Genomic DNA, 15,851 nt, shown 5'->3' on the forward strand with positions numbered 1-15,851 from the left:
TGTGTTGTCTTAAAGTAACTGAATGGAGCGGCGGGTGATTTGAGCATGGATATGCTTGTGGAAGCTAGCTGGTCTGAGGTGGGCGAGAGGGGAGAGATGACAGTATTTGTGTATGATATTGTGTGATGGGTGTTGCTTTGATGTTCCTTGGTGTGTGTGGGTGTGTTGCCATGTAGTGTAGTGGATGCTGTGGATTTGTGGAGGCTGCAGCGAAAATTTGGGTGCCTCTCATGTCTAAGTATCTTTGACTTTGAGGACTTTGGTTTCTTGATGTAGGTGGTCTGTGGGTGTAGTAGCTGTGCAGCCAGTGATTATTTTTAGGGCCATGTTCTGTATGGTCTGTAGAGTGTTGTAGTGTGTTTTAGTGAGGTTAGAAGCCCAAGCAGGGCTTGCATAATTCATCACTGAACGTATATATTGTTTGTATACTGTGGTGGTGGTTTCTTTGTTGTGTCCAAATGTTGTGTGGGCAAGTGACCTCAGGGCATTGAGTCTTGGTGTTATTTTTATTTTCTTTGGAGCTGATTGCAAAGAATGAAAGGGAAATGGAGGAAAGACTTAGGAAGTGGAGAGAAGGTATGGGGCACAAGGGCTTGGGAGTAAATGCAGATAAAACAAAGGTGATGATTTCTAGGGTTGAGGGCAGTACTGTCAAAGAAGAGGGAGAGTGGTCATGTGCATTTTGCAACAAGGGTGTGGGGAATAATTCCATCTTGTGAAGTGTTTGTGATAAACAGGTGCCTAAGATGTGTAGCGATAACAGAGGCAGACTGCAAGATAATGCTGATTTCATGTGTGCGGTGTGTCGGAAGGAGCATGTGTTGACTATCAGGTGCACAAGGATTGATCTTGCTGGTGAGTCTCAAGTGTGTGAAAGAGTTTTGTTACTTGGGAGATACATTACGTGCTGGAGGTGGGGCTGGAGCTAGCTCTGTGGCTAGAGCTGCGTCTCCTGACATTGAGAGGGCTCTCCCCCCATGTGAAGGGATCTTTGTATGCAGGATGTGTTATGAGTGTAATGCTGTATGGTAGTGAGACTTTAGCAGTAAAGGAAGAGGATACTTCCAGACTCAAATATACAAAACTGACAATGATCAGGTGGATGTACTGTGCATCCATGAATGCATGACCTGGGGGGCCCAGGTTTACAATGGAAGAATTAAAGGAAGGATATGACTGGAGTGTATTGGTGCTGTCATAAGGAGAAGTAGAGATGGTTTGGGTGTGAGGAGAGGATGGGGGATAACAGCTGGGTGCAGAAAGTGAGATGTGCAAACAGTGGGGGTAGGGTTGCAAAAGACATATAAAAAAACACCTGGGATGAGGTCATTGAGTGTGACCTCAGGGATAAGGGTCTGACTAGGGAGGTTAACACAGATCGAGCAGCATGGACAGTCACCACGAGGTGACCAAGGTTGATGCATACACGCATGTCAGAGCCTTTATAAACGAAACAAAATGAAATGAAACGAATGTTCATGCTGCAATTGTGTCAGTATCAGAAACACATATTACGAGGGTATACAAATGTGTAATATGCAAAATAAACAGCTAAGGATGGAGTGCTTGAGAGTCTCCATTACCGATAATAATACACTGCTACATGTAGCAAAGCATTATGGTGGTGGTCTGTGAGATGCATGGAGAAGTAGCATAACGGTGCTGTATATTACATTTGCCGCCTGTAACCCAAACTGATGATATAACATATAGATTATGGTAGTGGACTGTGAGGAAGTCCTCACTATAAGCAGCATTTGGCTACTCAGACAATAGTACAGCACCGAAAGGAAAAAAAACCTGTACAGTTTTCCACAACTACCTATCATGCTGAATCATCAGTTTCTCCCTGTTTATATTGTCGTCTACAGTATATGTATAAAATTGTGTTATTTTGGAAAAAATCCCTGATGTAATGAGGAGTACTGTACCTCCAAGGTACCCAACTAAATAATCTTACCATATCATCAACAGCACGGATGAAATCTGGGATCTTTGGTTTATCCGAATGATAACGTTCCCTCCGGTTATCCCTAATCTCCCGGCACTTTTCCTCAAAGTCGGTGTCCATCTCTGCCTTGATGTATGCATAGGCTGTGTCTCGTAGTGTACATGCTCGATGACGAATGATCTTATCTGTGGGGAAATAAAACCAACTTTACTCTTCTTCATCATCAGTATCCTCCTAACCGCTAAATTTCTAACCAAAGAATGAGATGCTGTATGACCCAGAAAGCAAGAAAAGAGAAAGTAAGAAAGAAGAAACGTCAACAGCATGCCTCGTGAAACTGACCAGATATTCACTCACCATTCAAACCTCTGGAATCCTGGCTCTACCTCACGGGCCTTGTACACTACACCATACTCTTGCCGTACTTATCATCTAACATAAAATGTACGTGTGTGAATGCTCATGTCTGTGAGGTGAAGTCTTGATTCCTGGGCCTTGAATGGTGAGGAAATGAGTATATGGCCCAGGACTGGGTTACTCAGTCCATACTTAAGCGTGACCACCTGGCTGCCACCAAAACAGGCATTATGGAATCAATAAATGCCAACAACCCCTATCATCTGAACCCATGGGCTACAACCACACCGAACGCGACAAGCAAGGAGGTAGCGTTGAACGATGTGCAGCAAGGCGAGCGTCAGCGTGTCCAAATAGGAAGCAGCAACCTCATGGGCGACAGATAGTCAGAAGCATGCCTATAATGAAATATCCGCTGGACAATGCACTATCTTCTGAATTATTTCACAGACTTACGTATTGATAAAAATAATAAAATTGTCAATGTTCATTACATATATACATATACACACACATATGATGTATACACTTATCTGTTTATTAAATTTAAGCCTACAGTGTACCAAAGGGAATAGAGCACTAAATACTAGTGTGAATTTTAGACATTAATGGTCTTTGATAGGTTTTACAAAAACAGCAGAACAAATGTTACTTAAGCAATCGTACGATAAAATAATGCTCAATTATAATTTACTCCACTGCTCTTACTCTTGATTTTTCATTTTTATGCCACACCACAGCCTCACTGTTGAGGAATGTATGTGGAGTAAAGAGGGTGGATAGGATACGAAATAATGTGATTCGTGAAATATGTGGAGTGAGGGAGTCGGTGGACACAAGAATCAAAGAGAGTGTACTGAGATGGTATGGTCATGAGGCGAGAATGGATAACAACAGAGTGGTGAAAAAAAGAGAGGTTTGGAAGTCAGTGAGGCTAGGGAACTGACATGAGATCGAGCTGGCTGGACGAATGTTGTGAGGAGAAGTGCATGATCAGGGATTTGGCACCCTTATTTAATGTGGCAGCATCTGGACTGACTCAATCGGATACGTTTATGTGAAGCTACAGATCGTGGTGAATGTTTTTGGCATATCCGATAAAGCCAGGATTCCAGGGGTTTGAGTGATGAGTGAATAGGAGCATGGCCCATTGGACTGGGCAAATTTGGGCTGTCTGGACGTTGCTACTCCTCACCCTGCCTTAGAGTGGGAAAGGAGGTCCGGATGATGATGATGATGATGATGATGATGATGATGATATAATTTACCATTTATATGCAGGTAATCAGAGATATCTTCCCAGTGTTTCTTCAACGCTCCAGTATTTTTGTGGAGTGGATCATTTGGATCCCACACAGCTCCAATAAGGTGTTCAGTAGACAATTACCAGAACCCAACCTCCCCAACAAGCAGTACCAGCATGACTGAACGAGGATGCAAATGCCTTGGGAGTGGGGATGTCGCTAGGCAGTGCGTGACATTTTGGAACATCGTGGAGGATGAGCAGGGCAACAAACCTCCCTGCTGATTCAGTGTGGCCACTCACGCAGGATTTAGTGTGTTTTCTCATGTCGCCTCATCCCTCCCCGCTCGTCGCATTCGGTGTGGCTGTACCCTTATGGAGAATCTTGACCCACTTGACAATCAAGCATCTATTTCTTGCTTATACAGTTACCATAAATGGTACCTTGTCAAGACTAGCACATACTTTAGGTGGAATGCAGTATTGTGATGATTCAAATCAAAGATTTCTCATAAAATCATAATAATGAGTGAGGTTGATCACTCTCATCTTAAATGTCAGGGCCAACTTGCCTAGCCCCAGGTTCTTATGCTCCTCATGGGAACACACAGGATTAGCTGTGAGTAGTGCTGCTGTCGGGTGTCTGCTCTTTCCTCTCCTCCATCCTTCTTTCTTTCCATCCTCTTCAGTCTTCCTTTCCTTCATTCTTTCCTTGTCCTTCTGCCTACGGGTGACTTTACACTCCCTCTTCCGTCTCTCTTTCCTTCATTATTTCCTCTTCCTTCTGCCTGTGGGTGACTTTACACTGAGTGACAAGCCAAATGGTTTCCTGTACACCAGGAAACCATTTACTATGCTGGGTGGTAACCATATAATCAAATTTTGGCACCTGGTGGTTTAGCGGGTAATTATTGCGCTCCAATTGGATTGAGCCAGTGAAGGTTTATATCCAAGGGATGGTTGGGGTTGATTGTTCATGTAATGTCACTCAGGGATGAGTGAGGCTGGTCACTCTCATCTTAAATGTCGGGACCAACTGCCTAGCCCCGGCGCCTACGCTCCTCATGGGGCAGTGTAGGATTGGATGATGGATGAATGGATGGATTAAACTGTAATTACAATTACATTCATCACCGCCATCATCATCATCATCTGGACCTTCTTTCCCACCCTAGGGCAGGGTGAGGAGTAGCAATGTCCAGAAAGACATAGTTTGCCTGATTCAATCAGCCACGCTTCTATTCACTCATCATCCATGTCCTCAAAATCCTGGCTCCATCTGATAGGCAAAAAAAAAAAAATTCACTAGGTTCTGTATTAATAATAAAAATAATTAAATGATTAATTAAATCATCATCTAATAATAAAAATACCTTACTTGCCGGTGTATAGGGCGACTTTTGAACCTCATAAAAAAAGGCCCAAAACTGGGGGTCATCCTAAACACTGGGTATAAAATCCTAACCCCTACATCCTGTGGGTATGGGATCCATAGGCATGATATCACCAAACACACCTTCACCCTTGTTTCCCTGAATATAGTACATATAGGTCAAAACCTGTTTAAATTACTATCATCATCATCAAACACAACTTGTTTTCTATATGAAGGCAAACTTTTGTAAAAAAAATATATATATATATATATATATATATATATCTCCATGAATACAGCCATGAGGACATAAGAAAGATGAGTAACCTGTTGAGCCCACGCCATGAACACCATCGTGCCTCGGTAGCGACTGGCTGGGTTGTTTACAAATTACCACCGAGAGCAGGGTTGCTAGATCTGATGCAGGGCTCATTACCAACAGCGATAAACAACTGTGACATTGCCGTTATTCCTGATGGATTAACTTTAGTCCTACAACCACTTGATGTCTGTCTGAATAAACCATTCAAAGACTGCATCTGTGAGCAATAGAACAAAAAGTCATATACAAGTGGTGGGAGTATGCGTGCTTCAGGTCTGGATGAGCTGTGATTTTATTATCAAGGCATGGAATGATATTTCTGTGGAAACAGTCATCAACTCTTTCAAGAAATGTGGAATATCCAATTCAGTGGATGGCACAGAAAATTACATATTGTGGGTGAACAAGGAAGAGGAAGCCATTGCCAAAGTTACACCTTTGAATGCAGAGTTTGATCCTTGTGATGAAGAACTGCAAGCTTTAGCTCAGGATGAAGTTTATGAACTGATGATGTCAGTTGTGGATGATACTGATTTTGAAGGTTTTTAATCACTGACAACTGATGTGATGACTTAAATAAAATGTAACTTTCCTTTAACCTATTTCATAAAATTCACAGTAACAGTATGAGTTTATACTCAAATATTAAATTATAACCCAATTTTGATAACGGAGGTGGCACATGCAGCCTAGACAGCCTGTGAAACCGGCAGAAGAAGCTGGTTTAAAGTAAAACCTAACCAAAAGCTGTGTTACTTTGCAATGTGTTAATAGTATCACTTCACTGGTCAGTAGGAAGAGTGATAAAGGACTGGAGTTACTGGGGCAGCAAGCTGCCAGTGTCTAAAGAGTTGGGGCTCGTATACCTCTAAACCCACATTTTGTATGGAAATATTGGAAGTCGTCTTATAAACAGGTTGGCCTTATACACCAGCATATAAAGAAATAATCATAATAATTACACTATAATTACAATTACAATATTCATGCAAACATATGGCACTCTCCTACACCTTGCTGTGCATTAATACTTAAAATCAATACACCTCAAAATAACCAAAAAGCATACCGGTACTATGCATCAAATAAAAGAAAAGAAAATCAAATTAACCCTTTGAGATTCTGATGACGCATTTTAAAGCCATTTCAAATCCAACTTCAGGGATTCCGATGACTCGTTTATGCATTATTTTAACCCGCGGATTGTGCAATAACCTTTTTCTATTCCCCCCCCTGGTGTGGAAAAAAAAAAAAAAAGTTTATTATAAACTTGAAGATAAACATCCAGGAAATCATCTGGTGGGGAAAAAAAAAAAAAAAATCTCTCTCCCTCTGTCCTTGTGTAACACCATGCATAAGTTTCCGTAGGGGTGTAAGGAAAAATCATTTTATATATATATATATATATATATATATATTTACATATTTTTTATCATAAACTTGAAGATAAACATCCAAGGCATCACCTGGTTAAAAAAAGAAAAAAAACTCTCTCCCTCCGTCTTTGCATAGCGCCATGCGTTAGTTTGTGTAGGGGCAGAGTAATTAGCAGTGATGCACAGCCACTGGAAGGTTGGCACAGCCTGAGCTGTGATTCGCAACACGACGCTACCCAGCCTGAGCTGTGGCTCACAATGCGACGCTACCCAGCCTGAGCTGTGGCTCACAATGCGACGCTACCCAGCCTGAGCTGTGGCTCACAATGCGACGCTACCCAGCCTAAACTGTGGCTCACAAGCCATGGGTTAAGATCTATCAATCTATCTATCTATTGCCAGACGCCATAATTCAGTAAGGGGTGGCCATTTGACTTTGAGTTATTTGTTTTACGGGGAGGGGCACTAACCGTCTGCCAACCCACTTGCTGACACATAGGGAGCACGTATGGTTTGGTCATATGGTTACCACCCAGAGTTGTAAATGGTTTCTTAGCTTACAGGAAACCATTTGGTTTGTCACTCAATGTAAAGCCACCTGTAAAGGAAAGAAAAGCAATAAGAAGTGACAGGAAAGATGGGAGAAATAGGAAGAGAGGGGGGCAGGCACAGAAAAAGAATGATAAGGGCTAAGGAAGAAGTAGGCAGCACTACATCAAGTGAGTGGATGATGGCCGCCACCATCTACCACTATGGGTTAAGGTAATTTTGTAAAATATTCACCATAAATCGCATTTACACGTGCAAAGAGGCTTGGACATGATGTCACGGAATGCTTGCTCTGTGCATGGCAAGCAGTAGTTTTGTAGTTCTGCATGGTTTGAACCAGATTTATATATATATATATTTTTCTAGCTGAATATTTTCTATGGCAAGGTATAAAATTTTTGGCTTTTGCCTACCTTCAACTCATCATTTGCACTTTTTATTTTCTTTGTTTTCCTTTCTTGAAAATACTATGATAAAGTATAAATATTCACCTTCAAAATAACACCATAACCAGCATCCTATCATACAAAGCGTACTTACTTTGACCAATCAAAGAAAAAGATTGCGAAGTGAATATGCCGCCAAGACTCGTAAAAAATTGTGCATCTTTTTCCTTTCACTTTACTGTGCAATAAAATGCAGAAATAACCAAATTTTATATATCACTGTAAAGATAATTTATTGTAGTTTTGCATGGTTTAACCCCTTAACCCTTTAACCGCGGGCATTGTTTTGCCCTGATTGGCCTCTCCCGCGGGGGTTCCAGCCAAAATGTAAACAAACTTTAAACCTTTATAACTCTGCACAGAATAAATCTAGAGCAAAAAATAAGGTACCATTAGAAAGTACTAACCTTCGGCTTTGCAATGATGTAGGTTTCATGATTTCGTTGACTATCACTGGATGGGCAGTGCCGTTAGAAGTGAGCGATCTAAAATCACTATTTTTCGCCCACACACCATTACCAAATGCCAACCTCATTCTGATAATAATAATATAAACATATATGAACACTGCACATACGATAAACACCCACTCTGTGTTCACTGAGGCAGGTAAAAGGCACTGTAATTGCCCGCACTTCACTGCCACATCAGCGGTGTTGTAATCACTATTTTTCGCTCACACACCATTAGCAAATGCCAACCTCATTCTGATAATAATACTATAAACATATATGAACACTGCACATACGATAAACACCCACTCTGTGTTCACTGAGGCAGGTAAAAGGCACTGTAATTGCCCGCACTTCACTGCCACATCAACGGTGTTGTAATCACTATTTTTCGCTCACACACCATTAGCAAATGCCAACCTCATTCTGATAATAATACTATAAACATATATGAACACTGCACATACGATAAACACCCACTCTGTGTTCACTGAGGCAGGTAAAAGGCACTGTAATTGCCCGCACTTCACTGCCACATCAGCGGTGTTGTCACTCACACAGCTGGACAGATACTGATGGGTGTTGGTCAGGGGTGGGGTGGGGGGCCCGGGGGGTGGGAGGTGGGGGCCTGGGGAGTGGGAGGAGGGAGGTGGGGGTCGGCTGGAGTGAAAGAACTTAATAGCTACTCTCCCTTGAAACAACTGGCCACGGAAAAAACGCGGGGTATTCAAAATATTCACAAACATTCGAGAATGACACCCGCGGTTAAAGGGTTAACCGCAGGGCGTCACTTTCATGACGCTTGGGAGCAAGGGATCACACTGCGGGGCGTCACTTTTGTGATTCTGTGTTATTTTGAATTCGCCCGGGCTTTCAAGTGGTGATTTGTATCATCTATCAATACTGCCAATGTCCAACACTATTCAGCACTACTAATCTCATCTGTACTCCCATCCTTTGTTGACAATTTACCCATTTCTCCCCATTCTTGACTCCCCTCCCTACCTCCCCTCCATTACCCTCTCCTCTCGGATGGCCAGCCATGCTGCGCTAAGTAAATCTTCCCCGGAATGTTCCACTGATTTCATCCATTGAAATAAGCCGTGTGCCCTATTCTTATACTAAATAATATACTGTATACAAAAAAAAAAACAAGGTAAGTGATAGTGCCATACACCTGGAATTGGCTAATTATCACCTGACAACACCTCAAATGCACTCATTCGCCAATTTTCCCTGTTTATTTCCCCTTGAAATATGCCGTATAATCTAGTCTCATAATAAAAATATATATAAGAAAGGAAAGGAGAAGCCTAAGTGATATTTACATTCACCTGGAACTACCTAATTTATTATGTATTGTCTAGACTTCCTGCCAATCATTTCATAGCGTATATATTTGCAGCTGTCACCATGTTGACATTGGCAGAGTTGCACTCCCCCTAGTCCACCACAGCATTCAGTTTACTGTTGTCTTTCAAGGTGAAACCGCGTCAGATTTGCGCCTGTCCAATTCTGCCGCTTTTTAGCCGCATGCAAAGGGCCCTGTGACCTCTACCCCTACTAAACCTCGTGTGGAAAGGGGTAAAGGGCTAAGTGACTGCTGTGGAACGTGAACTGGCTAATTTATCAATGAAAATGATGGACAGTAACTACAATTTTTCTGGTGAGTAAAACAGTTTAAGTGGAAATGTAAATAACGTGTAAACAGTAAATGCAAGCAATTAATGTATACAGTAAGCCCGCATTATACGATGCCTCTTTATACGATATTTCGCTCATACAATGTCAAAATTTTAGTACCCTATGCCCACTATACAATGGGAACGATTTGTTACAACGATGGATCATCCGCGACTCAGTGAACAGCGAATGTGCAAACGCAACAAAAACGTCCTCACACTCTCGGCATTGGACCCCACACACTTGTCCACTGGTCCAGCCTCATTAGCTAGCCCTGCCCAGCCAGCCAGCCAGCCATGACCAGCCAGGAAGTTCTGACATTGATGAGTGAGGGATGTGACTGTGAGGCCCAGTCGGGACAATTCGCCGTCAGGACGATTCCCCATCATTTATTTATGTATCAGTTTATTTAGCAAGTACACTAGTTTTTTAATTATGTAAGTTATTAAAGTGATGGTGGTTTATTGTTTATATAGTAAATGTAAAATATGGCATCAAATCATGGGCATTAAATGAAAAATGATAATATATTGAAACGTGAATCAGCTGATTTATGATCAATCCTTCATCTTAGCATAAGGCTACATACAAGACATTGGCATTTATATAAATGCCTAATTACCTTAAGTGAACGATCGACATACTTTGGAATTATACAAATAATCTTCATATTACGTCTACATAAATGTTTCGGGATAATTCGCCATCAAGTCAATTCGCCATCACAACAATAACAAGACAATTCGCCATCGGGACTTTTTGTCGTCAGGATGATTCCCCGTCGTTTATTTTCATATTAGTTTATTTAGGAAGTACACTAGTTTTTTAGTACTGTACTTATACCTCTTCAAAGTCGTTTTAAAATATACCCAGAATGTTGTAGTACCAATGGAAATTAATGAAAACAGCTGTGGGTGATGCTAGAACATAATTCAAAGTCAACTACAGCAAGGTAGAAACAAGTTAAATACAGTACTGTCTAAAAGTGCAACTTACAAATGATATCCAAAGCCAATGCTATTGAATGAAAACAGACTTTGATAGATCCCCCTGAGAATTAGTTATTAAAGTATCAGTTAATCAGTAATAAGTATATTTATAGAATGATGGGGAATTGTCCTGACGGGGAACGTCCATATTATGACGGCGAATTGTCGACTTCATGGCGAATTGTCTAGGAACCACATAAACAACCATTGCTTGCTTCAGTAAAGGTAAGATTTACTGTATACTGTAGTTTTCATGTTTTTTTTCTCTTTATTCACTATTAATGTGTTACTTTAAATGTTTAAACATAAGGATATTTCATGTATGTGAGTGCTAAGGTGTGTGTATGTAAGAGTTTAGGCACGTCTGGGAACGTATCCCCATTGACTCCATGTTGTAATGGAATTGCTATACGATGGATTGCTTTACGATGGGGTTTTCAGGAACGGAACCCCATCGTATAATGAGGGTTTACTATATATAAGTGAAGTGGAAAATAGTTTTATAAGTTACTGCAAGTGACAGTGCATAACACAGTGTAAATAAAATAGAAATGTAAATAATGTAAATAAAACAGAGAATGTAAATAGAAATGTAAATGAGTAGTAATATAAGAATACGAGTATATATACTAGGAGTAATGAAAGTGAAAGTTTCACTCTAGCATGTATGAATACTATGAGTTAGGAAAGTGGATGTGAAAGCGACAGATTCGCTCTCAACGCTCGTATACAAGACGAGAAAGTGAATATTACGTAATTTACTGAAAGAGAAATTGAATGTCTACAGTGACAATAAACTACTGTTACTGAAGGAAACTTATGGATAAAGACTGCAGATATATATGTGTTATATAGTAACAGAAATATAAAGTGTGAGTGTTTTTATGAATAATAAATGACAGAATACCAGTGGTGAACGAGGCAAGTGGGAAGGTCATAAGCGCTCATAATTTTCATTGCTTTCACAGGTTTTTTTTTTTTTTTTTTTTTTTTTTTTTTTTTTTTTTTAGTATGGATTCCAAACTATTTGAAAATCATAGAATAGTGTTTCTAGTGATAATATCAGGCTGTGGTAATCATATTACGGGGTGTCAGGAAGTGTAAAGTGGAGACTTCGTTACCCAACTTCAGAAGTCTCCAAAAGTCCTATGGTACTCGATGAAGGCTCAACAAACATCCCAGGAGAAAGCTAAAGGTATGTGCCATATGCATATGTAATAATAACATTCTAGGACTAATAATTGACTTTTGGCAGATATTTTTACAAAGTATGTCAGAGTGCGAATACCCCCGCGGGACACGCAAGTCGAGCCAAAACAACCACGCGGTTTAGGGGTTAAACCAGGTTCAGTGGTAGGTGGGGCGCCCATCATCCACTTACTTGATGTAGTACTGCTTTGGGTGTCTGCCCTTTCCTCTCTTCTATCCTTCCTCTTCCGTCTTTCTTTCCTCTTTCTTTTGCCTACAGGTGACTTTACACTCCCTCTTCTGTCTTTCCTTCGTTCTTTCCTTGTCCTCGTCCTTCTGCCTATGGGTGACTCTACACTGAGTGGCAAGCCAAATGGTTTCCTGTACACCCGGAAACCATTTACTACGCTGGGTGGTAATCATGTAACCACATTATGGTGCCTGGTGGTTCAGTGGGTAAATAAGGTGCCCTAATTGGATTGAGCCTGTGTAGGTATATATCCAAGGGGTGGTTGGGGCTCAATGCTCCTGTAATGCCACTCACGGATGAGTGAGGTTGGTCACTCTCATCTTACATGCCAGAACCAACTTGCCTTGCCCAGGGTTCCTATGCTCCTCATGGGACGACCTAGGATTCGATGATGGCTGGCTGGCTGGATGAAACCAGGTTTATATATCTTCTTTGTGGCAGGTGGGGGCGCTCACCATCCACTCACTCGATGTAGTGCTGCTTTAGGTGTCTGCCCTTTCCTCTCTCCCTTCCTCTTCCTTCTGCCTAAGGATGACTTTACACACCCTCTTCTGTTTATCTTTCCTTCATTTTTTCTCTTCCTTCTGCATATGGGTGACTCTACAATCAATGACAAGTCAAATGGTTTCTTGTACACCACGAAACCATTCACTACTCTGGGTGGTAACCATATAACCAAATTATGGTGCCAGGTAGTTTAGTGGGTAATTAAAGTGCTCCAGTCAGATTAAGTCCGTGTAGTATTATATCCAAGGGGTGGTTGGGGTTTATTCCTAAGTAATGCTACAAAGGGACGAGTGAGGCTAGTCACTACCTATCTATCTATCTATTGCCAGATACCTCAATCCCGTACTGGGTGGCCACAAACAAATCGCCTCCACGTCGCCCTGTCCCCCGCCATTTCACTGCCTTGCTCCCAACTTGAACCCCCCTCTCTCATATACCTCTCCACCCAATCCCTCCATCTCATCCTCGGTCTCCCCCTCCCTCTCCCCCCTCCACCTCACTCACATACACTCTCCTCATCAGTCTCTCACCCTCCATCCTCTCCACATGGCCAAACCACCTCAGTGTGTTCCTCCTAACGCTTCCAATCACATCCACACCACAATGCTCCTTTATATCCTCATTTGGCAGCCTGTCTCTCCATGTGACTCCACAGGCTCCTCTTAAATAACTCATTTCCACTGCTCTCATCTTGACTTGCGTCCTTCCAACAACGTCCAAGCATCACTTCCATATGTTAAGAGTTGGTATCACAATACTCTCATGTAGTAACTTTTTCACTTCCATGCTCACTTCCCTGTTTCTTATCACTGCTTTCAAGGAACCAGCAACCTTTCTTCCCTGCTGCACCCTCTCAAGCACTTCACCCTCCAAACTTCCATTCTTACTCATCACACTACCCAAGTACTTAAACGTACTCAAATTTTCCATTTCCTCATCATCCAACCTCACTGTACATTCATTGACTTCACCTCTCTCAAAGACCATCACTTTACCCTTCCCTACATTCACCTTTAGATTCTGTTTCTTACACACTCTCCCAAACTCGTCACCAAGCCTTGCAGATCCCCTTCATCTTCACTCAACAACACAGTATCATCTGCAAACAACAGTACATGAAGTTTCCAAACACTATCCTCTCTTACCAGGGCCACTCCAACATCTACTGCCCTACTTTGTACTTCTTTTATTACCCCATCCATGTACAGATTGAACAACCATGGAAACATGACACATCCCTGTTTCAACCCAACCTTCAAAGAGAAAAATTCACTCTATTCACCATTCACATGCATTGCAGCCTTAGCACCATCATACATACTCTTCACAGCATTCAGCAACTTCCCATCTACTCCATATATTCTTAATACTTTCCACAATCCTTGTCTATCCACCCTGTCATATGCTTTCTCCAAATCCATGAAAGCCGCATACAACTTCTTTCCCTTCTCTAGAAACTTTTCCACTAAAGATCTAAGAATGAATATCTGATCTACATAACCTCTTCCCTTCCTAAAGCCTCCCTGTTCTTCTCCAACTAATTCCTCTGTTCTTTCTCTAACTCTGTCAATAAGTATCCTACCATACACTTTTCCTATTACACAACGAAGACAAATGCCCCTATAATTACCACACACTTCTTTTTCCCCTTTCCCTTTGTACAAGGGAATAATTATACCTGACTTCCAATCCTCCGGGACTACCTTCCACCCAGGCCAATCTGCACATCTTCCACATCCATTCTACCTGTCCCCCATGTTTCAGCATTTCACCACACACTCCATCAATTCCTGGGGCTTTCCCAAATTTGTCTTCTTCATTGCTTCCACAACTTCTATCCTACTGATTTCTTCCTGTCTTCTCACCTCCCTCCTCCTCCCAGCCACTTATACTTGCATTACTTCCAATCTCTATGTTCCACAATTCCTTAAAGTGTTCTCTCCATCTGCTCACTTTTTCTCCCTTCTCAACTAGTAATCTACCATTTTTATCTTTCACTCCCCTGCTAACTTCACTGCCACCCTGTCTTACTCTCTTCACCTCTTTCCAGAACATTTTCTTACAGTCCCTCCATTTTACACTCAAATTCCTTCCAAATTCCTCATCCACTCTCTTCTTACTCTCTCTTACTAATCTTTTCACCTCTCTCTTCCTTTCTACATATAACTCTCTCTTCTGTCTCTCAATTTCCTCCACGCCCCTATTTCTCATCCATTCATTGTATGCTTTCTTCTTTTGTGCCACAGCCTGTCTCACCTCTTCATTCCACCATGCTGTTCCTTGCACCCCCTTTTGTCTTCTCTTCACCCCACACACCACATCACATGCTGCACATATTTCTTCTGTGAATATCCTGCACACACCTTCCACATCCCCCATCTGCTCCAATTCATATTTACCCAATCATTCCTCCACTTCTCTCTTATATTCTGCCTTTTTCTCATCCTCTTGTAACCTTTCCATTCTCCTTGGATCTACTCCTACTTCCCGCCCTTCCCTTCTTCAATTTCTCTATCTTATTTGGATCTTGATTCTGGCCACCACCAAGTAGTGGTCAGAAAGTCCACTCCCCCAACCTCTATATGCTCTTGCATCCATTACACATCTTCGCATCCTTTCATCCACACACACATAATCAATTACTGCCTTCCTTTCATTCAGGTCACCACCCACCCTTCTCATCACTCGCCATGTATACCTGTGGATCATTTTGTGCCTGAAGAGGGTATTGGCTATCACCAAACCCCTCCCGGCAAAAATGTCCACTAACGCACAGCCATTCTCATCTATCTCAGCAGGCACACCCCACTCACCAACTATTTCATCCACCTTCACATTCCCTACTTTACCATTCATATCACCAATCAAAAACACTCTCATTTCTACCAAACTTTTCCATACACACTTCCACATTTGTCTCGAACTCTTCTCTCACTCTGCTCGCAGGACCTTGCATTGGCACATACACGCACACAATCGCCCACATTTGTATTCTAACTTTCAATCTTACCCACAAAATCCTTGACCCAACTGATCCATATTCTCTTATGTTCTTCTTCCATCTTTTACTCACAACCATACACACTCCTTCTTTTGCCCTCTCATTCTTACCTACTCCGGCACATATACCCCATCCATACTCCCATTCTCTCCTCTCCATTTA

The 15,851-nt window shown here is 41.8% G+C and overlaps 1 protein-coding gene across 1 annotated transcript in view; it reads right to left on the bottom strand.

Annotated features, from left to right (window-relative positions):
- LOC145414545 (uncharacterized) overlaps positions 1-15,851 on the bottom strand; it is a 266,969-nt gene that overhangs the window by 48,335 nt on the left and 202,783 nt on the right. Inside the window, exon 26 of the mRNA XM_080284065.1 lies at positions 1,961-2,136. Coding sequence (XP_080140191.1) covers positions 1,961-2,136 — 176 coding nt within the window. The remainder of the gene's footprint in view (positions 1-1,960; positions 2,137-15,851) is intronic.

The sequence above is a fragment of the Coenobita brevimanus genome, chromosome 100 (assembly GCF_032717465.1).
Source record: "Coenobita brevimanus isolate Jiangsu-jjx chromosome 100, ASM3271746v2, whole genome shotgun sequence".
Lineage (NCBI taxonomy): Eukaryota > Metazoa > Arthropoda > Malacostraca > Decapoda > Coenobitidae > Coenobita > Coenobita brevimanus.